The sequence below is a fragment of the Marmota flaviventris genome, chromosome 8 (assembly GCF_047511675.1).
Source record: "Marmota flaviventris isolate mMarFla1 chromosome 8, mMarFla1.hap1, whole genome shotgun sequence".
Classification (NCBI taxonomy): domain Eukaryota; kingdom Metazoa; phylum Chordata; class Mammalia; order Rodentia; family Sciuridae; genus Marmota; species Marmota flaviventris.
Window position 1 is genome coordinate 91,246,891 of NC_092505.1, and position 27,826 is coordinate 91,274,716.

Consider the following 27,826-nt stretch of genomic DNA (forward strand, 5'->3'; position numbering starts at 1 on the left):
GTAGGCAAGTGTTCTGTCATTGAGCCACACTCCCAGTCCCTTTCTTACTTATTGATCAAGATACCTTTTTAGTCACCTTCACATTTTGATCTTTAGTTTTGTTTTCATTTTGTGTTTATTCTTCCTGGAATTTCTATTTGTTGTATTCCTCCCCTCTCCCTTTTTAGGAGAAGAAACATTTTCTCTATTTATGATAACCCGAGCATCTGCCAGCTTATTATTTGCTCTAATCATTGTTTGAAATATATCCAACTATTCCTAAAATCCAAATATTTCATACACGATTATGATTTAGAAGCTTCATATTTAAATTACAACTTTCCTGTACAATAAAATAGGGAGTTTTCCCAATGTTTCTGGTTCTTTTCAGCCTTTTATTGTACCCTACCAGTTTCCTGAGTCCTTCTGCTTCTAATTGGACCATTACTTTTCTTGGATGACATGACAGCTTCACTCCTGTATCTTCAGTTCATTGCTCTTTCGATTCAGTTAATGATATTGTCCCTTTTCTTCCATTTCTCTTCATTTTGTTTAATTATGCCTTAAAGTAATTTTTAAAGAAGATATATGAGAGCTAAATTTTGTGAGCCCATGCAATAAAGAGATCTTCATTTTGTTGCATATTTGAGATTGATAAATTGGCTATTTTTGAAATCCTGTGTTGAAAATAATTTTCACTAATAATTTTAAAGGTATTCCCCTGTAATTCTATCATTCTAAGTTGTTGACAAGAATCCTGATGTCAATTGTGTTCCTTTGTACCTAGTATGCTTTTTGTTATTATATTTGTTTATGTTTAGAAGTTTTTGGTTGTCTTATAATTTTTTCAATAATAATAAAATTTTGGAAATAATTTATTAGACTAGGATTACTGGAAAAGGGCCAGGCTTACATATTTTTAATACCTATAGTATTAAATTTTTAATTACCTATAGTGTGAAATTTTAGAAGTGCCTAAAGGCCTATGTGCTCTTCTTACAAACTTTTCTAGTACTGACCTGATGTGATATATAAAATTCTTATAATTAAGTCATTTATTTGGAGTTAGAAAGACATTTCAAAGTTTTCTATAAATATATAACTTGCTAAAATAATAAGTTAACCATTAAAGTTAATTTAGTAATGAATTAATTTGAACATTTATTAAGACTTTTAGCCAGTGAACTTAGCATTGGAGCTATATAACTAAGAAAAAATATTTTTCCCAGTGAACAGTAACTTAGAACATTTATCTGCATTAGTCTATTATCTATCAAAAGGCTCTGAAAAATATCAGGAGATAGTGGTCAATCAACAAAAAGTCTTACAGCAGGGCAGTCAGGCAAATGAACAAAAGAAGATTAACACTAAAAGTATAATGAGAATTCACAAGGCTGAATGTTAATAAAAATGAAATACAACTTGGTTGCAAAAGAACTTGGAAGACTTGACTGTAGGTCCAGCTCTATAAATGTAAGGTAGGGAGAAAATCCAGAGCTGGAGTTTAGGAAATGTACTCTGAAATCAGGTGTCAGACCCTAGATTCTTCCTTAATATTTATATGGCCATAAAATGCTATTTAAACTTTCTAAAAAATTAAATGGATTTATATGTAATTAGTTCTTTAATATAAGGCCAGTGTATAGTAGCCACTCTAAATGTTAGCCATTATTATTGGCATCATTGCAATTTAATAATTGTGAAACCTTGGCCAAAAGACTGAAATTCCGATTCTCAGTTAATATCATTAGGACTATGAATTTAATAATGATTTCTATGTAACAGGATTTCAAATAAACGTTCACCATAACATACACAATAGTTAATAAATGGTATCGTACAATACCTATAGGCCAATGGAAATACATTGGCAGTAATTTTTATAGACCACATTCAGAACACTGTTGGAGTCCTGCTGGGTTTGCTAATACATTGTCACTATTGACACCACACCATTAAGGGTATAACAAAGATGTTCCTCCAAGGCAATAAGTACCACCTGCACTCAGGGCCTTCACATTGTTGAATAAAAGGATCCAAACAATCAATTTAACCTCAAATGTGTTTCCACTTGTAAAACATTGAGTCATTAACCTTAACAATGTCAGTGTGCTCTTACAACAAAACTCAACTAAATGAGTGTCCAGGGGAATATTTAAGAGCCCAATTCGTGTGGAGTAATGTACTAAAAGCATTACCAAAGCCTGTTAGAGGGAGTAATACTGAGTGCCCAAGAAGGATTAAGTAACTTGAAGCAGTGAGATGGAAAGGTAAACACATGGAAAGGTCTCCAATAGTAAAAGTATCATGCATGTTTATCGATTACCCATTGGCTCTTGAAGTTGTGCTTAAACATTTGAAAGCCAGTGAAATAACTGGAGAAACTTCTGTTCATTGATTTGCAATATTTATCCCAGATCAGTCACTTAATAAGACTATCCTTGTCTCTCCATCTACAAAATTGTGACAATAATCCCTACTTTAATAACATAACTCAGATAAATATAGGAGATAAGGGAAAAAGGCCTTCAAATATATAGAAAACTAAACAGACCAAGGTATTGTTATTATCATCACTAAGAAGGAATTGCCTGAGCCACTTTTTACATTTTAACATAGTGCTTCCATTTTAGGCTTTTAGGAATCAATTTGTATTTAATTTTATTTATCATCATCATTGTTATTACTATTTTTATTTTGTGGTACGGAGATTCAATCCAGTTGTGCTAGCATGGAGCTACAACCACAGTCTTTTTTATTTTCACTAAGTTGCTCAGGCTTGCCTCAAACTTGCAATCCTCCTGCCTAAGCCCCCTCAGTTGCTGGGTTTAGAGATGTGTACCACTGCCCCTGGCTTCACATAGCGCTTTTAAAAATAGCTTAGGAAATTTGTTTGGATTCCACAAAGACAAAACACTTCATGGTCACAATCAATGTGATGTTTTGTAATAGACAGCAGTGTTCTTATTTTACTGTATGCCATTTTATATCTATAGGACCCTATATATTTTGCCTTTAGGATCACAAAGAAAAGATAGATAAATACCTGTTTTGTGAGATTTAGTGATTTGTAAAATATTTAGTGGCAAGAACAGTACCAAGACTTGATGGTTGTCTGCAGGTTTTAGCTGTTTTGCTATGCTCCTCATTATTAGAAATAATAGCTAGAAGATAGATAACACAACACATACATGTATCTACATATATACATAATTACTAATGTATACATGTACAGAGAAAACAAAGGTAGGTCTCATGTTCTTTAAGACCGGCTCTTCAAAAAAGATCTCAAAAAGAATTTTTACTTAAGAAAATCATAGCTCAAGTTTACTGAGTCTTTTATACCAGGAATCACCAAAGCTCTCACTCTATATAAATAAAGGAAAAGATACAAATGGAATCCTGTGATTATCATCTGGGGTAAATTTTGTTCTCCAAATGGGTATTTAGACATATCTGGAGACCATTCTAATTGTCTCAATTTGGGAAGCAGTGTCACCATATGGACATATAGTAGGTAGGGGCCAGGGATGGTATTAACATCCTTCAAAACAAAGACAACCCCTTATAATATTGAATTATCTAAATCAACTAAGACCAACAACTGTGAATGTTGAGAAACCTTGGTATAATGCCCAAGCAGGTCTCATACTAACTCTTTCTTTATAGATGAAATTATAAATTAAAGAAATTAAAATAATTTACAAAAGGTTGTAAGCCAGAAAGAAGCCAGGCGGGATTCAAATCCAGAGTGTCTGGACCAAAAGCTATACTGTCATTCACAAATTCACTTTTATTAGATCATAATGGCACCCCTTGCTCTAAGAACAATAAAGCATATTATTATAATAGTGATTATTGGGACTGAATATACAGAACAGTTAAATGTCAACTTTTATGTCCATAGTAGGGATTTTTCCTTCACCAATTAATGGAATTGAAGTCCTAAGCAGAGGGGAAATGGCTGAATCATTGATATGTAAACATTTATTCAAATTTCCAGTTATGTTGTACCTTTGCATTCATAGAGATTGGAAACTTGCTTTGAAAAGTGCTAATGAAAGTTGAAAGTTACCTTCAAGAAGTTATGCATATTTCAGAAGAAATAAAAGTCATTATGCATTCTCTCTAAAGAAGATACAATCTCAAACTGTCAAAACCCTAAACTCTTCTACATATATTACATATAAATGCCATCTTTTAAAAAGCTCTTTCCATTTTTTCTTCTAAATTAGCTTAGTGGGCCATGGTATTACAGTATCTTGGTCTGGCCTGTGAATAATGTGACAGGTAATTTCTCTACTTCTTGCCTGTAGTTAAGTTTGACTGAAGATATGGAAAACAACTTTTATGACTTAGGTGGTAAAAATAAATGTTCTGTAAGCCATACAGAGCTAGGTTGTGGACAGCTAGCATAAAATATTGCATACTGAATTTATATCTGCCAATAAATAATTTTTAAAAACTAGGAAGATTTTATACTGATGTATACTAAAATATTTTCTCAAAACAAATTATAATGTTAGTAATAATCTCAACATACCTGTCATGTTATTGGAGAGCACATTTCTGAACATTGAAAAAATGCTCTATTTGGATATGCTTAAAAGATGAAGAGCAAATAAATAACATTCAAAATCAGGGGACACTAATTTTAAGGATTAAATTATTCATATGGTAAAGAGAATGTCAACATTTAAAGAATGTCATCGTGATAATAGCTTATTGCTATTTCTACAATGGATAAGGACATGCCTTCCATGAGAGCCCATGGTTGCAAATAACATGAAAATTCTCTCTAAGACAGTATAATTTAGCTCTGTTTAGTTTATAATGATCATGATTAAATCTAAACTATTATAAGCAAACCACCATCTGGAACCATAGCAAATCAAGATTCTATTTTCTATGATGACCAATCATAGGAAGCTTATGCAGACTTCTACTTTGCAATATTGTGCAGTAATGTGATTAGATAATCATGCAGACCAATGAACCTAGCTAACTGGAACATAAACAAATGTACAATGTGTCACTTGCAAATACTTTAGTCTTTTATCAGGGTCTCTTGACCAAAAATGTTAGTTAGTTTTTAAAAGATTGAAACTCAACATCGAGTGTTTTGAATCTATATTAAGGTATTGATAAGGTGTATGGAGGGAATGGCAAAGTTAGAAAATTTTATATGTAGTTTACAGGATCAGATGAATACTTTTGTGGATTAAAAAAAAAAGATACATTGTCAAGAAAAAAACCTACAAACAAGTTTCCTAAAGGAACAATCCTCAGTCCACATTTTTACATCAATGTGATATTTTACTTATATGGGTTGCATGAGGTCCTCCCTAATGATGTTGAAGCCCCAATCCCATTACCTATGAATGTGACCTTATTGGAAAATAGGATCTTTTCAGATGATCAAGATGAGGCTTTGTTGTAGAACTTTTCTCTAATATGACTAAGATTTTATACAAAGGGGAAATCTGAACACCTAGACAGAGACAAAGGAGAACACCATGTGAAGACTGGAATTATCACAATCCATGAAATGCCAAGATTGCTGACAAATCATCAACAGCTAAGAAAGAAGCATAGAACAAGTTGTCCTAACACCGTCTTCAGAAGAAACCAACTCTGCCTACCTGGATCTGGGACTTGCAGACTCCAGAAGTGTGAGATAATAAAACTCTGTTGCTTATGTCACCAAGTTTGTGGTACTTGGTTATGAAAGCTTCATATCTATATCAATATATTGTGGCATGCCCAAGGCACTAAACACATTATGAAAGATGGTCGGGAGAAACCCTGTAGCTTCAATTAGCATCTTTACAATTAGGAAGAAAATAAGAGTACAAACAACTTCATGGCATTACTCTCATAGCTAACTTGAGAATGATGAAGCAGTACATGTGTTTAAAGGAAAGGTTATGCTGTTCATGGTCCCAAAAGAGATGTTCACTACAAATGAGAAGCTTGTTAAGCCAAAAAAGGAGGCGATAGTGACATAATCAAGGCAGCTGATTAGGAGGTAAGTCTTCAAGGAGTTTATGAGACGAAATGGTGAGGAAAAGGTGACAAAAATCTAGATATGAAGGAATAGTGAATGGCCTGAATGAGGTAGCAAGTATTAAAAATTAAGTGACAGTCATAAACCAGAGTTTAAGGGGGAAGATTGAACTTAGAAACTAAATGAACCTCCTAAAAGTAGTAGTTAGGGTTAGGGTTAGGGTTAGGGTTAGGGTTGGAGTGTGAAGAAGAAAATTAAAAACAAAAATAAAATCAACATTTTTAGGAATTAAAAGTTGAGTGGATGGGTTTAGAACTATGTTTTGGGTAGGTGGTATTACTAGAAGTCTGGGTTCTGAATTAAAAGGATGTTATTATATAGACAAACTTTTATAATTGTACTCTATTTGGAACCAAACCATGGACGATTCCAGGATCCGACCCTGACTATTACAATGGAAGAAAAGCCTTTGGGACATTGTCATTTCATGCGCCATTGAGGCACAGTGGTTTGTAGGATGGTAAGATCTACTCTCTGCTGAAATTCCTCTCTTACTATTAATTAACAGCTAAAGTGTCAGATCTTGTTTTTCCCCCAGATCATCCTTGAGATTTACTTTTTCTAAAGTATGTGTATCTGTACTGCATAAAATATATAAGAATCTATGGCAAATTTCAGAAATCTCTTATAGTAGGCCCTCAAATTAAAATCTGTGCTATATCATTTCTATTTCTCTCTCTCTCTCTCTCTCTCTCTCTCTCTCTCTCTCTCTCTATATATATATATATATATATATATATATATATATAGATAGATAGATATAGAGATAGATATAGATATCTATATCTATCTCTATATCTATCTATATATATATTTCTGAAAATTGAATATTAGGAAAATAAAAATAATTAAATTTTTAAATGAATCACTGTTTGATTTGTTTGGCTCAGATACCCATATTACCAACAGAAATCACTTGGCACAGAGCCTTGGCTTCCTGTTATTGCCATTTATTTGTTTATTCTCATGCTTGAATGCTCTAAAGAATATATAAATACCTTGAGCCCTGTGGATTATATCTGGTTTTAACACATAACATAGTGTTCTGCACAGAGTTGGTAATCAATTAAATTTAATTGATGATGATTATTAATATTTCTAAGAAAGAGAAAGACTAAATTTCTTTCCTTTTGCCATAATACATGTGTCCCTTTCAGTTTTTCACCTATTGGAATATTTTTCGCAAACATAAAGTGGTCTAACAAACGCTTTTGAGAAATCTCCAAGTCTGTGTGTCTTTTTAACATCTGAGTTGAATCTTGTGTTTAAAATAAGTTAAATTCCATTTTTCATTTTGAGAAAAATGCTTTATGTTTTATGTGAAAACACAGGTAGAATCCAATAATAAAACAGATAAAATAGAGATGTCATCAATGGAATTTAGATTTCAGGAATCTCTATCTTCTACCTCCAAAGTAGTCCATCCACCCACCCTATCCAAGTTGAAGTGTCATTTTTTTTCCTGTGGAACCTCCTAAAAAATGATATCAGAGAATGATAGAGTGCAATATGGTATGAGTCTATTTTTCTGTTGCCTTACAGGTTAATCATAGTGTGGTAACAGCACAAGCTATTTTGAAAAGGTGGCATGCCCAGTAGACAGAGACATTAATCATACCCTGGGTCTCTTAACAACCTGCATCCCCCATCCCTAAGCACACACATATACCTTTGTTCAGCAATAAAAGCAAATACCTATAATTTTAAAATTATGTCCTTAAAATCATTAAACCCTGATTTATGTACACTTTGAGCTCTGATTCTTTCATCAACCCCTCTCTCCCACCTTCTTAGACACTGCTATGACCTTGTTGAAGGAGTTCTCTGTACTATTTCCTTGCAGTAGTTTGAAACAATATAATGGGACTTTCATAAGGCAATCTTTGACACCTGTCAAGCTGGTTGTCACACATTTTCTATTTTTCAGTTTCAACACTTCAAATGCTTCAAAGCTTGAAGTTCAGACTTTAAAATGTGCGTATGCAGAAAGATCCATACTTTGGTAAACTTAACATAGACTCCTTTATGAATGCAATCTTGGTCTCAATTATTAAATTAATTACAAATTTGTAACTTCTTATGGTAGGCCCTCAAAATTAAAATCTGTGCTATATCATTTCTATTTCTATATCTGGAAGAATACTTAATATCTAAACATAGGCTAACATTCATTACCAAATACAGACTTAAAATTAAATATTCCTTACAAAATATTTCAACATGTCAGCAAATTAATGTTTTATAAGTTAATATAAGAGAAAATCAATTGAAACAACAGGTTTTTTAATGCACACTGACAGCAACAGTAACTTTAAAGAACTCTCTGATCTTCGCCGTAAAGGTTCTAAAACGTACCTCTATCAGGAAATTTTTTTTTTCTATACATCAAGGGGCTTAAAATATTTATTCTTTCACCCAAACCTTATACCTAGGAATTTATTCCACAACTGGGCACAAGAATAAAAATTGAGTCTAAAATGTTCAGTAAAAGAGTGTTTGTAATAAAATGCAAGCAAACTTTACAATACAGTAGGTGAATAGTCACATAAATTATGATAAAATCATATAATGGACTATTTTGTTTTAAAATAACATGGAAAATATATTAACATTATTTAGAATAAATAAACAGGAATGCCATGCATAAAACATGATCAAAATTTGATTAAAGAAAGAAAAAGAGAAACAAAAAAAAGGATTGTGTAAGCCCATAGTAACTATAACCCAAATATTAATAATAGCTTAGAACACTTGGACCCAGAACTTATTCCTAGGAATTTATTCTAGAACTAGGCACAAGAATGAAAATTGAGTCTAAAATATTCAGTAAAAGATTACAATAAAAATGCAAGCTAGCATTCATTTAATATAATTTGACCAATGCAAAATTACTAATAACTATGTTTCAAGCAAAGAGTACAACTACTTAGTTTCTGGCATAATATTTTATTTATATTATGCTACATAATATAATAAGCTTCTCTTTGTAAGGTTTAACCATTGCTACCAATACATTATAAGAAACCTGAATTATTTTAGCTGAATTCTTAGCCAATATTCCCTAATTCCTTTCCACTATTTTAGTTAGAATTTATGTCTGTTTTCCATTAAGATTTTAACATGTAAATTTTAGGATTCTCTGTTGAAAATATCTGAAGATAAGTCTTTTCTCAAAAATTTTGGTATGCATAAGCACAATTTGTGGTTATAACATATACCTGTATCATAAACTTTTCTCAGTAGTACATGCCATAATCTCTGAAATTGAGTTTACAACAAGAGGTAGTTGCATATGTGTGTAATCCCAGCAGTTGGGAGACTGAAGCAGAAGAATCAGGAGTTCAAAGTCAGACTCTGAGCCAGGCCCAAAGCAATTTATTGGAACTCTGTCTCAAAATAAAAAATAAAAATGGCTGGGGATGTGGCTCATTGTTTGAGTGCCCCTGGGTTCAATGTCTACTATATAGAAAAAATAAATAAAAACAGAGTTTATAGCAATGAGTTTGCACTTGAAGATTGCCCAGAATTTGTTCACAGTTCAATTATGCATTCTTTGGTTAGAAAGTCTCCTAAAATCAGTTCTTGCTAATAACACACTTCCTAAATACTGTGCCTACTAGTCTTCATTTATTATTATTATTTTTTTACTTATTTTTATTCCATTATAAGGCTGATAATTTGGAACACACTTTCAAATATGTCCTGGATATTATTTGTTGTACTAAGTACCCCATAACTTCAAGGTCACTAAGCCACACCTTTTAAAACCCAGGTTAGAACCACACCCAACTGAGATTACAGTGACCCTGTGATAATTGATTCAGGTGTCTAGATTTTTTAACAACAAATCTTAGGTAACAGACTCAGAATATTTGAGCAGAATTACTTAAGACTATGTAATTTTCCTACCAGGACATTCTGTCATTAGGCATACCTAAAGTTTAGAGTACAGGCATTTCTTATTTCTAAAGTCTTTGATTCTAAATCAACAGATGTGTTCACTCTAAGTCTGTGACCTTCCTTCCAGATATCAAGTTGTAGTTACCCTGAGCTCTGAAGTTCCAAAGTTCCCAGGCTGAGCAGCCCTCTTTTCCAGGTTCATACTCTCGGGGGAAGACTATTGCTCTGGGTGTAACACAAAGCTCAAGGAGAAGGTGAGAAGCAGCTATTTGTGGGGGTTATGGACTGTGTACCAAAGGGCAAACTGAGGTGTCCACACATACTATATGAAACCCCTCATAGTATGTGACAGAGGGAAGGGCAGGAAGAAAAAAAAAGAGGCTCAAGAGTATCTTTCTTATTTTATTTATTTATTTTTGTCACATATTAGCATGGAATTCTCAGGGGTCTGAGAACATAAAATCCTAGCCCAACCTTCCCACTCATATTAAATAGTAATTTTTCAAATTAGGAGGAAAGAAAATATTATATTTTACATTTTTTAGTTTCATTTATAAAATTTAAACATTTAGTATTTAGCCATGTTTTGTGTCGGTAGTCCTCCATTTGTACTGTTGCTTCAATATCCTCCAAAGGCAGAAGGCCAAGCTGTGGGTTTACCTGTGAGTAAATTAACACATGTCAGTGAATATACACTGAGTTTCAGGGTAAACTGAAGAATTGAAAATGGAGATGTTGGGCATGGCTAAGGAAATCTAAGGGCTCTGGTGGCTGAGACAGGAGGATTGCAAATTCAAAGCCAGCCTCCGCAATTTAGCAAAGTGTAATGGTTAATTTGAATTGTCACTTGATTGAATTAAGAGATGCCCCGTGATTAAGAGACTTACTGGTGTATCAATGAGTGTGTGTCTAGGAATGATTGGAATGTGGGAGAGCCAACTGAAATGGAGACCCTCCCAGGGTGTGGGCAACACCAGCCTATATGATGATGGTTTAGATGGAATAAAAATTGGAAGAACAAGGAAGCACCAGCAGGTGCAGGCTTCATTCTTCATTCTTCAGGTTCTTGATTGCTGCTGCGACCCCCTCTGAGGATATAGATCTTCTGAGAATATGGGACTCTGGCTTCTTCACTGTTTCAAAGCAGACTCTGCCAGTGATTTCCCAGAAGCCTTTGGTCTTGAATTAGAGTAACACTGTTGATCTCTCTTGTTCTGGGGCTTCAGCCTCTTGGGCTGGTTCTTCTAGTTCTCCAGCCTGCAGACTGCCAGTGTGGACTATCCAGCTTTTGGTCGTGTAAGACAACCTAATAAATTCCCTTTTTATAATTATACTTCCTGATGATTCTGTTCCTCTAGAGAACCCTAATACACAAGGACATAAGCAAATTGGGGAGATCTTGTTTCAAAATTCTAAAAAAGGCCAGGGATGTGGCTCAGTAGTTAAGTTCCCCTTATCCAATCACTGATAGAAAAGAAAAGAAAAGAAAACAAAACAAAACCAAAAACTGAAAGTAGAGAAAATGGGGGAGGAGGATGCATAAAATAACACAGAAAAAGCTGATAAAGAAGTAAAGTACATTTCCCTGTAAATTCTATGATTTTCTGCAATCTGTGTATGGGGTGAAGGTGGGAGTTCATAACCCACTTGAATCAAAGTGTGGAATATGATATGTCAAGAAATTTGTAATGTTTTGAACAACCCAAAATAAAAAATTAAAAAAAAAAAAAGAAGTAAAGTACATGCGGAGCAAGATCACATGTGCAGAAAAGGTGCAATCAGTCAAAGAAGAGACAGAGAGAGAGAGAAAAGGTGTGAAAAGATACAAGAAAACAAATAAAACTTATAGGAGTTTAGAAGAGACTGAGTTTGGAGAACTAAATCTGCAGTAAATTCTTTTTAACTGATTCTACCAATGTAATAAATCTCTTTGACGTTGTATCTATTTTATCAGAAATAATAGATTAAAATAGTGATTAATGCTATAAAAGTTAATGAATCAGTAAGTTTTTTCAATCAGCCAATTGAAGGGATCTGTGCCAGGCACATCTGCAACCAAGGAAGCTTCTGATCTCACTTTGGCCACTTGGATGTTTAAAATCTGAAATTGGTGAGTCTTTCAGTCAGTGACAGTTGATGTGTTTCATACAGGACTTAGGAAATGTGGCCATAAAGAGATGCAAGTGCCTAGTATTAACAATACAGATTTCCTTTTAATTCAGATTCTTTATATAGTTTTCCCTTGTCATACACAGGAAATTATTTCCAGGATCTCCATCGACAACAAAATCTTTGGATGCTCTACTCCCTTGTATAAAATGATGTGATATTAGTATATAACCTACACACATCCTCTGGTATACATTAAATCATCTCTAGAGTACGTATAATACTTAGTAAAATACAAATGCTATGTAAATGCATGTTCTACAATATTGTGTAAGGAATAATGACAAAAAAACATCTATATATGTTCAACAAAGATCATTCTTTTTAAACACATTGATCCCTTGCTGGTTAGATACTCATGCAAAACCTGAGGTCACTGAGGATCAACTATATGCGTTAACTGTCATAAATTAGAAATTATCTCAAATATGCAGCACATGTGAAATTTCCCACTCTGATAAGAATGGTCAATGAAAATTTAAAAACACAGTACTTATTTAAAGAAGAACTGAAGATGACCTTGAACATAATGATATGTTTTTTTCCTCACTATTTTTGCCCAATTCCCATTACTATATAAACACTACGGTATTTGGACTTAAAATGGTTTTCACTGATAAGAGAAAACCTGGTCAGTATAATTTCAAGGCTAAAGCTTGTGACAAGAGACCACAGAAATAAAACTATTAATGCTTTGTCCTCATTCAGCAGAATTCTTTCTATTCATTTAAAATCACAGGGACAGAAGCATCATGAGAGGAGACCAATGACAACTCCATACCTCAAGATTTGTACCAAAGCCAGATCCCTCAAGAGGAAGCAGCAGTGACCTTCATAAGCCAAGTGGCCCTGGCTTCAATCTATTTTTTGTTTTTTGACATGAGACTTCAGAAATGTCGTGTCTTTCTTTGTATTTTGTACAGAGACATGTGATTATCTTTAAAAATACAAAATTATAAGCTTCTGTGTCTATAAGCTGTAAAATAGGCATAGAGGAGCTGCAATTCCAAATGCAAATAAAATAAGATGGCAAAGTTGTGAAGTGTAGGGAATGGCAAGGCAATTCCTCCACGGTCGTAGTCACCATCCACAGCTGCCCAGCTCCAGATCTGCCATTTCCTCTGGAGTTATTATTAGAGCATATGGGTACCAAAACTGCTCTTAACATTTTAATTACACATTTTAAAAATCATCTAAATTAGTTCCCCAAGTGCTTTTAGATCTAAGAATATTCTATTCAAAGAAGTGTGGATTATCATTGAAATTAGAAGACATGAACTTGTCCATCTCCTCATCTTATAAAATTAACTCCAAAATGAAATTAGGAAATACGGATGGAATAAATGCAACATATTAAAGCTGTTAGCTTTTACACTGTATGGACAATTACCGAGGAAGGAAGAGATATGCAAAACCATAATCACATCTTTATTTCTTAAATGTAGGAAACTAAATACGCAAGTTTAGAATATCTTGATTTTAGCAAGAATTTTTTTTCTATAATGTATTTAGCCCATTCACTTACATTTATTTGAAATGCAAACTTTGGGAAGATTCAAGTCAAACTTATAGACTTTATTTCATGAAGAATGAATAAATTACTATAAGGAAACATTAATATCAATCCTTGCCATTATGTATGAATTACAGCCTCAGTTGACCCATTTACAGTTATTTCTTTCCTTGGAACATGGTGGAAGTTGAAACATTTAGTACCTTTGTACATAAAACAAGGAAAAATAGAATTAAAAAATAATAGAATTATGCTGCTTTATGGATGCAGAGAGAGAAATGGAAAACATTTTATTACCACTTTATTTTACCTAGAAAACTTTGAGAATCAGCAGAATAGGAGAAATAGACCAGAAATCTGGTGATAGAATGCTGAGTCTGAAATTTGTTTTTGCCGCATAATAAATAAGTGATCTTGGCCAAGTCAATCTGCCTTATGCCTCAGTTTCCTCATCGTGGTAATACCAGCACTGTCCTCATATATGCTAGATCTAAGCACAAGAATTAAATCAAGAGTTATTATGTTAAAGGATTTAAAATACAACAATGCCATCATACATTATGAGTATTTGTAAAATATGATTTTCCTTGATACTACATCTGTCACTTCCCTGCACATTAGAAATTATCTTACCCAATATGATATGTTCATTATTCATTTGTACATTATTTGTTTTGAAGCTGGTTCAAATGATCAATAAAACAGAAACCAAACATGTAAAATATATTTTCATTAAAAACCTGTGAGTGCATATTAATTGGCCAATATTTTGCTGTGAAACCAATGCCCTTTCTCTGAACACTATCTTATTAAATAAAATTTCACTATTTCTTTCCTGCCTTATTATGTATTATGTACCTATCAAGTTGCCTTTTATTTAAAGTGAAACTTTTAATTGTGAAGTAAATTGAGTAGAGAATGCATCTAGGCTGCTACTAATTTCCCCAGATTTTTGAGAGTTGTCTGCTATTCTTTGCATCAATTTAGCAGCTCACTTTTTAGAGTGTTATCAATATAGGTTTCTTTGAAGTAATTTTTCTCATATTCACATTTCTCAAGTTTATGTAACAATTAAATTACCTAGTAATGTATAAGAAAATAGAAGGGAATATATAGATCTAAGAATATCACTAACTCCCAGCGAGCATACCACTTAATCTAAGAAAACATAAGTGTTCAAATATTTAGAAAGCATACTTCCATAAAGTATGAGTATGCTTTAAAGGAATAATTGTTAGTTAATCCTACAAGTTGTGCATGTAGAAGTCAGTTAATCAACTTCTGTTGTACTTAGTGTACATGATTGTTTACATATCTGAGTCCCAATCTAGTCTATGACCATGCAAAGGAATGGGCTTTCCCTCCACGCTTATGTTTCATTCATTTCTTTTTTTCTACTCTAGTGCCTGGATTGCATAAAGTGCTTAATAACTGCTGGCTAAAGAAATGAATGGGTTTGAATTAATAAATATCTGAATAAATCATTTGAGAGTTGCCTTATATCCCTGAGTATTGCCAAATTTGTAACAGTCTATCAGTAAACCCTTTTGCAAGTACCAGTAAAGCTATCAGAAACTTCATTATAAAACAAGTTCTATTGTAATGACAATGATCACAATTAGTTCCCGAAAACAGTATTAGTGTTAAAATGTAGTAATAATATATCTACATACATATATAGATATATGTGTATACATATGTATTCTGATCCGATGATGATAGTCGTTCAGAATAAATGTTCTTATTTAGAATTCCAAGCAAGGATAACTGATATGGGAAATCTGTCTTTCTTGCAGTTATTTCAAAATATTAGGCAATTTGAAGTATGATCTTCTGAATTATCCATCTGAGTCTTAAGAGTTTCTCCAGTCTTTGTTTTTTTTTTTTCAATATCTGTCTCATATTTCAATTTCTTGTGTTTACTCCTCAGGCTCTTGGAAGCATACAGCAACTTTAATAGCACTCCCTCTGTGACAGGCATTTCATATATTGTACAATCAAAGCTTTTCAAGTCTGCTCTATAACTGTTGATTTGTTGATTGGGGTTTAACCTTCTCTTCTAAAAAAATGCCTCTAAGAAGCAGAATTCTTTGTAGAGCCACAGTTTATGAGAGTGTTATATTTTCTACTTCATGTTGTTTGTCAGGTGGATGAGATGGCAATACCCAAAGATGTCCAGAAAAGACACATACACATTATATAGAATCACAGCTCAAATCCTTGAATAAGAGGTGAAGCCGAACACCATGTCAGATATAAAAATAAAGTAAACTAGCTTAACCAAGTCCATTTCCCCAAATCAGCATTTCTCTAAGTTCAGAGACTATCGAGTGTCCCTTCAATCAAAATTATTTTCATAATAGTGATATTGCATGCCTATTATACTCTCATTTTCACCATATAGTCACAATTATATGAGATACAAAAATCAATTAATATGGATTCAGATTCCACATTGAAATTGACCTTTAGAGAACTAACAATTGCCAATTTTCAGGGTACTATCAAAGAAAAATACCTATTATTATATGAAAAAAATATTAAATCAGATCTTCCTCAAACATTTTTACCAAATGAACATATACAAAAGACTAAATGTAGAAGCAGACATGAAAATTCAGCTGTCCAGTCAAACACTGTAGTCCCAGCACTTGGGATACTGAAGCAGGGAAATTGCATGGATGCAGGAGTTGGAGGCCAACCTGAATGGCATAGCAATATCTCATCTCAAAAGAAAGATAAAGGAAAAAAAAAGAAGAAAATTCAGCCATTTTGTCGAATGCTATATTAAAGAGATTTCAAAGATGAAAAGAAAAGCTACTCTTATCATTTATTTGTTTTTATCTTGGGAAATAATTCTTCATAAAAATTATTCCTATTAGTTGGTATTAGTTTTGATTAGGATTTATAGTCACTAAACATTTGTAATAATTTTTAAGTAATTTAAATATTATTGATTTTTAAGTGAATAATAAATGTTATATGTTATTAACTGTTAGTTTCTGACATGATAAATATTTCTTTATATTATGTAGAAAAAAACAATTTTGGGGAAAGAGTCTTTGGTACTCAGAAGGTAAATGGGTTTTTAGACCAAAAATGGTTGAAAACTCCTCCCTCACATGAAGCAAGTCTGAGCTTGTTAAGTATTTTTAAACAGAGTGAGGAAGCAAGCTTCAATTTGTGGTATAAAACTTGCCTGGCATGAATTGATCTTTTGATATACTAAGAAAGGCAGAACCTCTGACATGCCCTATAGAGAATAAATATATTGATCTGGAACAAAAATTATTAATAATACCATATATTGCGATACCATGTTGTAAGTAGTTTTCTTAACATCAGTTAAAAAGAAGAATAATGACCTACAGAAAACACTAAAGAACCCCTTTTCCTCCTGTTTTCAATTGGCATACTCTGAAATAGAAAAGATAAAATCTCAGTTTTATGTGGCGTTGCATAACTTGTAGCTATTAGTATGGAACACATTTTATCAGATACTACAGAATATCAGTAGTACTTATGCAGAATTAAAAATAACTGTTTCACTTCCTTAAGTCTTGAGCTTGTAACTGGCTTTTGAACTACTAGTGCCTATTAACATAACAAAGACCAGAGACTAAGTTCCAAACCAAAAATGTAATGAGTGATCTCTAATTCAAGTGAAAAATTATTCTTTTACTTAGAATAAAACATGAAGTATCAAATATCAACCAAGTTACTTTGCTCCAAAATTTATACATGTGTATTGTAGTACTGAATTTCTGCAAAATGAAATATCATTTTTATCTCATAAAATTACATAGATGTTAAAGTTTACATGCGTGTGCACACACACACATTGCAGTTGCTGCTGCTGCATATTGTTTAAAGAATCAGAATTGGCATCAATGTCATCTAGCTTTTAAAAAAATGAGTTTCAAAACACCTATTCTATTTGGATTTCTGTCCCTAGTTTATTGAATGATAATGAAACAATTATGCCATGATTCCTGCTATATCAAAGCCATTATACCCTTTTGTCTCATTATTATTTAAATGTTAAATACCCCATTATAGAGGTAAATTGGGTTTAAAATAGAATGTTTCAAGCAGAAGAGCAAAAAATATAAGGTTAAACAGAGTGAGGAAGCAAGCTTCAATTTGTGGTATAAAACTTGCCTGGCATGAATTGATCTTTTGATATACTAAGAAAGGCAGAACCTCTGACATGCCCTATAGAGAATAAATATACTGATCTGGAACAAAAATTATGTGAAACAGCTGCTAAGTGACAGAAGAAATGTGCATTGGACCACCAGCCTGTCATAAATATTGCACTCTTAATCAGAAAGCATCTGTCTTTTCATTTCCTTTTCAGCAATCTCTGCATTGTATTTAATCTGCACAGAATGCTTCTCTTAACAGGTGCAACAGTGTTTACAAATTTAAAACCGTATTTAAATGAAGCTTACAACCAGAGATGTTTCAATTAACAGGGCAATATCTTATGAGAAGGAATCAAATTAACATCTGGCAATACATAGGTTACTTTGCATTTGTGAAATTTAGTTATTAGAAAATGAGACTATAAGTACCCCCCAAAAGGCAACAATGAGTGCCACTTTAAGTAATCTGGGGCATGTATTTGTATCCAGAGAAACCACGGGGAAAAGTTACAGCTAGGAATGTGGATAGCATAAAATATTGGGACAGATATCATAAAATGTTGATTTCCATTAAAAAATAAAACTAATAATGTCCCACGTGTCCATAAAATGTGGTCTCTAAGCACCAGTTTAGCTTCTCACAGTTCAGTTTTTTCCCCATTATCAGAGTTTACTTGTTGAAACTGAATATACAATAATTCCCCTATCCATAGTTTTTCTTTCATCTCATGGCTTAAATTATCTACAATCCACCACAGTCTAGAAATATTTGATCCAAAATTCCAGAAAAAAAAAAAACGATTTATCAGTTTTTAATTGTGTGCTGTTTTCAGTAACATGATAAAATCCCACACTGTCCTGCTGCTCAATCCTGCCTGGAAAGGAAAATATCCTTTTTTCAAGAATGTCCATACTATATACATTTGTCCCCCAATAGCCATCTCAGTTACCGAGTTCACTGTCATAGTGTCTAAGTGCAAGTATTCAAGTAACCCTTATTTTACTTAATAATTGTCCCAAAATACAAGAGAAGTGATGGTGGCAATTATATTACTGTATATTATTGTGATTATTCAATTATATTATTAATCATTGTTGCTAAATCTATACCTAATTTATTCACCTATGAAGTGAATCATAGGTGTGTATGTGTAGGAAAAAACAGTATATGAAGATTTTAGTACACTATGCCATTTCAGGTATCCACTGGGATCTTGGAATTTCTTCCCCACAGATCACTGTAATAGATCTATAATTCATTTAGAATACATAATTTTAAATTTTGGTGGTAAGAGATACTACTAGGGATTGAACCTAGGGGTACTCTATCACTGAGTTACATCCCCAGTCCCTTTTTGTGTGTGTGTTTTGTTTTTTGATACAGTGTTTTGCTATATTACTAAGAATCTCACTTAGTTACTGGGGCTGACCTAGAAGTTGTGAACCATTTTCCTCAGCCTTCCAAGTCATTGGTATTACTGGTGTGTACCTCTGCACTGAGATGAATACACACAATTTTTAAAGTACAAAGAATTGTAGAAATGTTTATTATAACTTTTACTCAAAATTAGTGCATCAATAATGAGTTCCATTTTTACAGGGTCCAATCAGGTAACATAAGTGGCACAAATCTTGTAAAACATGTGGCCCTGTTGGTTGGTCATTGAATTCCCAATTTTTGATACAAACAGGTATTGAGGAAAATATTCTTTTTAACTACACTCTTGGACAAACAGCATGGCAGATTCTTTGATAAAGACAGGGCAAGCTGGTGAGAAATGCTCTGTCAGTTGATTCTTTCCATGGAGAAATGAAGCCCAAGTTTTCTAGCTATCCAATTCCCAGTGAAGACCAGGGCAAACAATATGTTGGTGTACTGAATCGTACATTGGGCTTCTAACTTGGAAAATTTAGAGCAATTGCTGAAAACAGGAATTCAGTGTTAAACAGATTTGAAGTCAGCTTCTATTTTGGTCTAGTATCTTTGTAACTCTGAATAAGCTACTTGACTTTAAATTTCACTTCATCCACCACATAAAAGGAGTTAATAATAATCACTGAGTTGCAGAGAGCACACAAACATTAAGTGAGAATGTAAGTATAAAATATTCAGCATAGCAAGTATTCAATTAAGTGGTAGACATTATTTTTTGTCTAATTTTACTTTTCATTAGATACAGATAGAGAACTACAGACCCAGAGTTATAGGTAACTTGCTAAATGATATGCAGAGATTTGAAAATCAGAGTTCCTGATTCCCAGTCTACCAAACTATCTTGCTAAATATTATACGTTAAAACTATATTTTAAAATGCAAGGAAATTCATAACAGGACTCTAAATTCCTTGCCTGCTTTACTAATTGACAAAGCCTAACTATTTTTTTTGCATCATAGATAAAGCCTTTCAATACTTATAATTCCTCTTAATGGCTGTATACAAATATTTATTATAGGTTAACAAAGAAAGTAAAGGTTAATATCTGTTCTTCAGGGAGTTCACACAAAATTATCTCATCATAAGCAATCATATTTTGAAAGGGACAAATCCATTAAATAATACTCCCCACTAAAGCAATATAAGCAAGGTCATTTGTTATACTGCATAGGGAATTCTATTTTAATTACTTTTTCAGAAACAATAATATAATATAAAGTGATCTTGATGATGAGAGCTAGACATTCTGGGTATAATTTGAAAAACAGATTAACTCCTTCAGACCGTTAGAACGTTACTGATTCCAAATCTCCCTATTAGCAAGGCAGAACCCTGAGATGATCCTCATCAAATCCTGCCTTTTCAGCCTGAGAAATGTGTTTTCCTTAACAATGGAAAGCTCCTCCCTTGCACTGATGTGTTTTTAATCTAACTGATGTGATTCTGCAATCTGTATTTGGGGTAAAAATGGGAGATCATAACCCACTTGAATCTAATGTATGAAATATGATATGTCAAGAGCTTTGTAATGTTTTGAACAACCAATAAAAATAAATAAATAAATAAATAAATAAAATTAAAAAATAAAAAGTTTAGAAATTCTTTTAATTCAACTACTATGTTGAATCTACAATCACACAATAATTGTGATGATAGGTAAGCTTAATAGGACCTTAATGACAATTCAATGTTAACTAAACCCTTTACATCCAACATCTCATTTCATGGTTACTATATCTCTATAAAGTAGATTCCATAAAAATTCCAAAATATCTCATTTACAAAAACAATTCTAGAAGATTCTCAGTAACTTGTCTGTTAAGTCCAGAGTCAGGACATTACCAACATCTTACTAGATGAACCACTTCTAAATTATTGACCTAAAACCCAAACAAAATGAATCAGACACATTGAAAAAAGTAATTATTCAGCTTGCTAACATGTAAGGAGCTGGATGGACTGTGATGCAGGGAATAAAAAATATTAAAAGATAGCAAGCAAAAAATTAAAAATGGGTAAATTTCTTAATACATTGACTTCTTTTTAATGCATATATTTGTTTGCATGAAAGAAACCTGTGCCAATGTATCTCATCTTTAAAGAATGGCATATGAAAGTCCTAACTTTCAAAAAATAGAGAAATCATAATAATTACATTTTATTACCCAGGCATTCAGTTTTTCACAACAAGATTCACCCAGGGTTTGTCCCCTAACAAATTTAAATTGTTGCTCTTGATCATTAGTTATTTACAGGGAAACTCATGAAAAGTAGGATGATTGCAGAGACATAAGAATAGGTCTTGCTAACAACTGTTAGAAATAAGATTTTTGCACAACTGAAGTTGAGCCTATATAAATATAATTTAAACATTCTTTTTCAGAAATATTTGTATCTGAAAATAAAATAGACTTTATTTCCTAGTCATTGTTTGTTAATGTAATAATAACCTGAAACAGGCCACTCAAGAAGCTTTCAAAGAATTCCCACTAATGCATTCAAAAAAATGTAAAATAAAGTTAAATTCCCAAAAGATTCACATTTAAACAAACAAACAAAAAAACAGTTTAGTGTAACATTATTCTGAGAAAGCTTAAAAGGATTGAGTTCAACTAGATAGATCAGCACAGACTTAATTAATGTGAATCTTGCTTTTCTGATATTCTTTGGGAAAAAGCCTTCCTTCATAAAAAAGTCGTATCTTTTTAGGCAGGCAAGTTATCGACAAACTTTGGGTAGCTAATCCACAAGACTCACATTAACACAGAGCACATGAAATGCATTTTCCCTTGGGCAAGGAGAGGAGAATCTATTGCCTATGTCATCTGTTTCTGTGAATACCGAAGATTACAATTATGTTTTGATGTTAATCCAACTACTGCAAATTTCTTGTTGTGAAGCACACTGTGAAAATGTGAGTGACAGTATAAATCTTTTTAAATTGAATTCAACACTATTGAAAAGAGCTGATGTTTTCAAATACTATTACAAAGCCTCAGAACAACAAGAATAACACTCTAAATGAAGCCAGTTTCTATAGTGACCTATTTGGTATGAAAGACGAATAGTTATGATAAAATCAAATTCTGCACATCTGCTATATTGTGTGTGTTTTGCATTTTTAGGAACAATCACCTCTAATGCTTTGATGTCCTCATAAGCAAACTGCACGGTGGGAACTCCAAGATGGTTGATGAAATAATCGGCATCACCTTGTATCTGTACAGAGCTGACATTGGTTTCTGGACACTGAGCTCTTCTGGTACAGTTGAACTTATTTTTCTGAAAAACATAATTTAAATTGTTAACACTTACTGTGCTTTCCAGGTCATCTTTAAGTCAGTGCTACTAAAATGTGGTCCATGTATTAATATCGTCAATATTAATCAGGAGTATGTTCAACATGCAAATGCTTAAGCTCCACCTCCTACCTAATAGGGTTGGAATGGGAATCTGTGTTGAAATAACTTCCTATGATTCTGATGCTCACTGAAGCATGACTGGCATTGTCTGGTATCAAGATTTGCTTGTTGATATTGCTTCCAAAGTATTTTTTGTTACAGTTTTATTATGGCTGCAATGACTTCAACTTGAAAAAGTTGAAAAGGATCCTATCCTTCTTAAAATGTTTACCAAAAAATACAGAAGAAATTTTCTCCATTTCTTCTTAAAAATATTTTCTCAGATGTTTTTAGATTATCTGTCAATAACTACAATCAGTCGTAGAGAGCCAGCCACAGAGCTAAGCAAAACTCTGAGGGAAATAAAAGATGATAGACTATTATTTCTCAAAGTTAGAATTGTCTATCTTGTACTACAAGTGGTAGAAACTTTAAACACAAAATTTTAAAAATCAAAAAGAAATGAAGAGTTTTTATAAGAAGTATTGATTAAAAATGTCTGCTTTAATTAAGTTTCCAAAGATGTAGAACCTTTCTGAGATTAGTTGTCTCAAAGATGCAATGTGGAAGAATAGCAATCTCCCGGGAAGCTACTGTTGAGGAAATTTGCCAATAAGAATAAGAACATCTCACATTTAATACCAGGCATAACGTATGTGCTCATTACATTTGCCATTAAATCAAGATATTGACTCTTCAACCTCTTGTGCTTCTTTGGTATAATATAATTTCAAAAATACTTTCAAATATAATGTATCAAAAAACTTAAAAAACATGCAGTTTAACCTTAAGAAAATGAGTTATTCCAACTTTTTTTTTTTCCCATACTAGTGCTGGGTATTTTAAACATATAATGGTTCAATACTTATTCAATTTTCTTTAAGGCCATGATAGAAAGATCTTTGCAACAAAGGTAAAATCAATTAAAATAGTAAGGCAGCATGAGTGTTTGTATATATGCAAGGTTTTAGCTTAATATTATTTCCAAACATATAGGGTAATTAAGCAGTTTGGAAATACAATGTTTTGCCATACATTCTGATTTAGCAGCCTAATGCTTTTTTATGATGGATGACTCCACTAATTGGCTTTTTTTCAGAGCCTAATTTTCTGAAATGGTAGTGTATCAGTCAGCTTTTGATTGCTATGACCAAAACACCACACAAGAAAACATTAGAAGAATAAAAGTTCATTCTGGATTGATGATTTCAGAGGTTCAGTCCATAGTCTGAGGACTCCATTGTTACAGGCCTGAGATGAGGCAGAACATCATAGTGGGAGGGCCTAGTGGAGGAGAGCTGCTGATATCATGGCAGCCAGGATTCAGAAAGCAAGTAAGGAGCCAGGGGCAAAATACACCTCCCAAGGGCATCCCCTGCCCTGTGACTACTTCCTCTAATCATGCCCCACCTGCCATAGCTACCACCCAGTAATCCATTCAAGTTATTAATCCATCACATAGATTAATCAACTGATTAGGTTGCAGCTCCTCTGATCTAATGATTTCACCTCTGAACATCCTGAACCTTTCAGCATTAAGTTTTTCAAGGGAACATGTCCTATTCAAACCATAACAGAAAGTTAATATACTTTAACTCCTTGATTTATTCTGGATAGTTTTAGACTCCTGGAGATTTTATAACAACCAGGACAGTTTAAGAAGGATCTTGAATATGCTCAAAGAAGATACACTCTTAAGTATTAGATCATGAAATGCAAATAAATTACTTAATATCATATAAAAAATACTAAGTATTATTTAGAGATCTAGGTGTTGAAAAACAGCACCTTCTGAAGGTATTCATTTAGCAAGAATAGATTCTTTTTCCCATAGTTGCATTTGAAAATCTTGGGCAGGCAAGATATTCACCATTGCCCAATCACCAGTCTCATTTTCACCTTGCTCCACTCATTTGAATATACTGAAAGGTGGTCAGGGACATCTGAATTTGTGAAAAATAAAGTGTTGAACAATTTTATGTCATGATTAAAATTTTTTAGAATCTGGCATTTACTTTTGCTAAATGCCTACCCAATGAAATTAAAAATCATTATTTAAGTAGTTTACATTCTCTCTACCGTAAGGACATCTATGTCTTTTTAAGACAGTATATGCACTGTACTCAATATCAATTAAAATACAAATTTGGCTTTTATTTCATTTTGCATACACAACTCTCAAGATCCAATTCAACTCTTAGCTGCATTCATTCCTTACACAGAATTTTTATTTCTTAACAGAAGAGTGACACAAACTAAAAATTTATAATTTTGAGTTCTAGTATGTGTCTACTAAATTATTAATTAAAAAAAAAAACAAATATGATATTTAAGTAAAATGTTTTGCATTATTTTTACTCAATCATCATTGTTTTATATTAGTTGCTCTCTGGAAAAAAAAAACAGTGTTAGCCTCTCATATAAGCAAGTTCCTGAATTATACAAATGAACCCATTCCAATCCATCTTTGTTTGTTCTAACAACTAGATTGATACAGTTCTGGTTTATCTTCAGTGTTGTTTTAGCCCAGGACATTCTTTTTGAAGACATTACTGATCCTCTTCTAGTCTTTTTGTTCTTGCCCTGGCTACTTACATTGTATAACTTTGATATTTCCATCACATTCCATTTCCATGGTTTCTTCCAGTTACAGCCTTATTTGCGCTTTGTATTTTTCAGGCACATCAAGAAGGCCATCTCAAACTTTCAGGATTACCTTCATGAATTCTGTCCCTGCATTCTCTTCCACACTCTGGTTTGCTCTATTTTACCCATCTATTGAAACTTCTGTCTCGTCACCTTTGTCATATATAAACTCCTAATGAAGATGTTGACAGAGACAGTGTCATCTTTTGTCAAAATTCTATGTTGAAGTTTAAGATCTGCCAAACTACATGTATGGTGCTAAATATGGAATATTTATGGGGGATATAGTACAATGGAAGAGGGTTGGGTTGCCCAAGGGATAGCTGGGGCCTAGAGCTTGGAGCCCTCCTGACAAAAACCAACTGAGAGTAAAATCTTTAAGACTGGGGACTTCAGGAACAACATGGTATTCTAAATTGTGTCTCTGGGGCCTACTGCTGATTTGGTAAACACAGGGTTTCCCTGAAGTTCCTGAAGAGAACTTTCCTCACTAACCCACAACATTTTTCCTCTTTCTTTCTCAATTCTTGTCCCTTTCTCTCTCCTTCTTTCTTTTCTCTTTATCTTGCTGCTTCCTTCTCCTTCTCTCTCTCTCTCCACCTCTTTCTCTACTTCTTACTTTCCTGATTAATCCAATATGAGGGAATAAAGCATGTGCCGTGGATCTAGAATGTCCCCTAAAGTTTCACGTACCGAAGATTTACTCCCAGGCAGGAGGCACTATTGAGAGGGGGTTGAAACTTTAGGAGATGGAGCCCAGTTAGAGGAAGCAGCTCACTGGGGGAAGGCTTTGGAAGGGTGTATCTTGTCCCTGGACCTCTCTTTCTCTCCCTGTGTCTTTTTCTGTCTCGGCTTCCCAGACACCATGAGGTAAGCAGCTCTTTTCTGCCACATGCTCCCCACAATGATGATCTGCCTTATCACAGACCCATAGTTTTGAGGCCAAGTGAACATGGACTAAAACCCCTGAAACCATGAGCCAGAGCAAATCTTTCCTCAGCTATTTTGTCACAATGGTGGACTAACAAAGTATTACCCTGAAACCTGTATTCATTTTGTTTTTGTATTCTTGTTCCTAACTTCAGAGAAAACTAGATAAAAAGGTATTTAAATTTGCAAGGTAGAAGCCCACCCAAAGTTATTTTATGTAGGGATATCCTATTAGAGAACATTCCTGTTCTCTTACGGTTCTAAATACTCATTGTTCATTATTTTAGATACTCATTGTTCATTATTTTATTCTCTAAATATTCTCTAAATACTCATCATTCATTACTTTAAAATCTATGCCAGGTTCACAGATCCGAGGTGATCCTATGTCTATATTTGATTCTAATATGAATCATCTTTGCACACAGAACTTCAGTGGATTATGATTAATCATACCAAATAATGGACGCTGATCTCCTCAACCCCCATAAGCACTAATATCTGTGAGGGAAGTAGAAAGAAATCCTAATTTTCTTCATATTACTAGAAGATAAGCACTGTGGGAGAGGGAAGGTTTGTAACAAATTTGTGCAGGTCAATTAACTTTTTAAATTTATTTACAAGGCTGAGTAAATTCATATTAAGTATTTCATCTAAGGAGTTCAAACTGCTCCATATTTAACATTTGATAACAAGCATTTTTATTCCAGTTCATAAAATAAGCAAGTTCAAGCAAAGACTAGGGTTGTCACTTGTTTAATTTCCCACCACAAGTCTGTTAAAGACCTGAAATGAAATCACCATCTTGATGCTAAGGCTGCATGCTCTTTGCAAGCATACTTTTAATCTGCAAGGCAATACCTCATAGTAAATGATCATAAAAAAACAAAATAAAGAAATTAAATCAACATTTACATTAGTTGGATAGTGATGCCAAGACACAATGACAAGTTTCTAAAGTATTTAATAATCTGTTTAATAATTTAAATGTTTCATTTCTCCCACACTCTGCTTTTCCCTGCAAACATAAACATTCATTCCACAGGCATAGGAAATCTAAGCTGATTACTTATTCAAACAGGCAAAAAAAAAAAAAAAGTATGACATTCAAAATAAAACAACTACACTCCACACATTAGAATAAAATTAAATCACTTTCTTTTCCTTTCAGTATTATTCTTATGACTTCAATCGTCTAGAAAAGAACTTATTTCACTGGTTTTCTCATTTTTTTATAATAATGTTCCAGCTGTGATCATGATGACTACATTATTGAAAAAATGATTCTCAATATAGACACTGCGCAAATGTCAACTTAACTAGACAATAAGGTACCCAGATATCTGGTCAAATATCTATGAGGGTGGTTTTGAATGAGATTAATATTTGATTTGGTAGATAGTAACACATCATCCTCCCTAATATGAATGGCCCTAATCTAATTCAGGAAGGTCTGAATAAGAATAAAATAGCCTGATTCCCCATGAGTAAAGGAAGAGTCTTCTTTCCTGCTTGCTTGGAGCTGGGATATTGGTCTATTCCTTTCTTTAGTTCTTGAATTGAAACAGCAACTTATTTTGTTTCTCAAGGCTGCAGGGTTTTGGTCCAGAGCTTACACCTTCAGCTTTCCTGATACC

General features: G+C 33.2%; 1 protein-coding gene across 1 annotated transcript in view; it reads right to left on the reverse strand.

Moving 5' to 3' along the window:
- The window catches only part of Naaladl2 (N-acetylated alpha-linked acidic dipeptidase like 2), a 675,105-nt gene that overhangs the window by 180,587 nt on the left and 466,692 nt on the right, over positions 1–27,826 (reverse strand). The window contains exon 10 of the mRNA XM_071614921.1: positions 22,348–22,494. Coding sequence (XP_071471022.1) covers positions 22,348–22,494 — 147 coding nt within the window. The remainder of the gene's footprint in view (positions 1–22,347; positions 22,495–27,826) is intronic.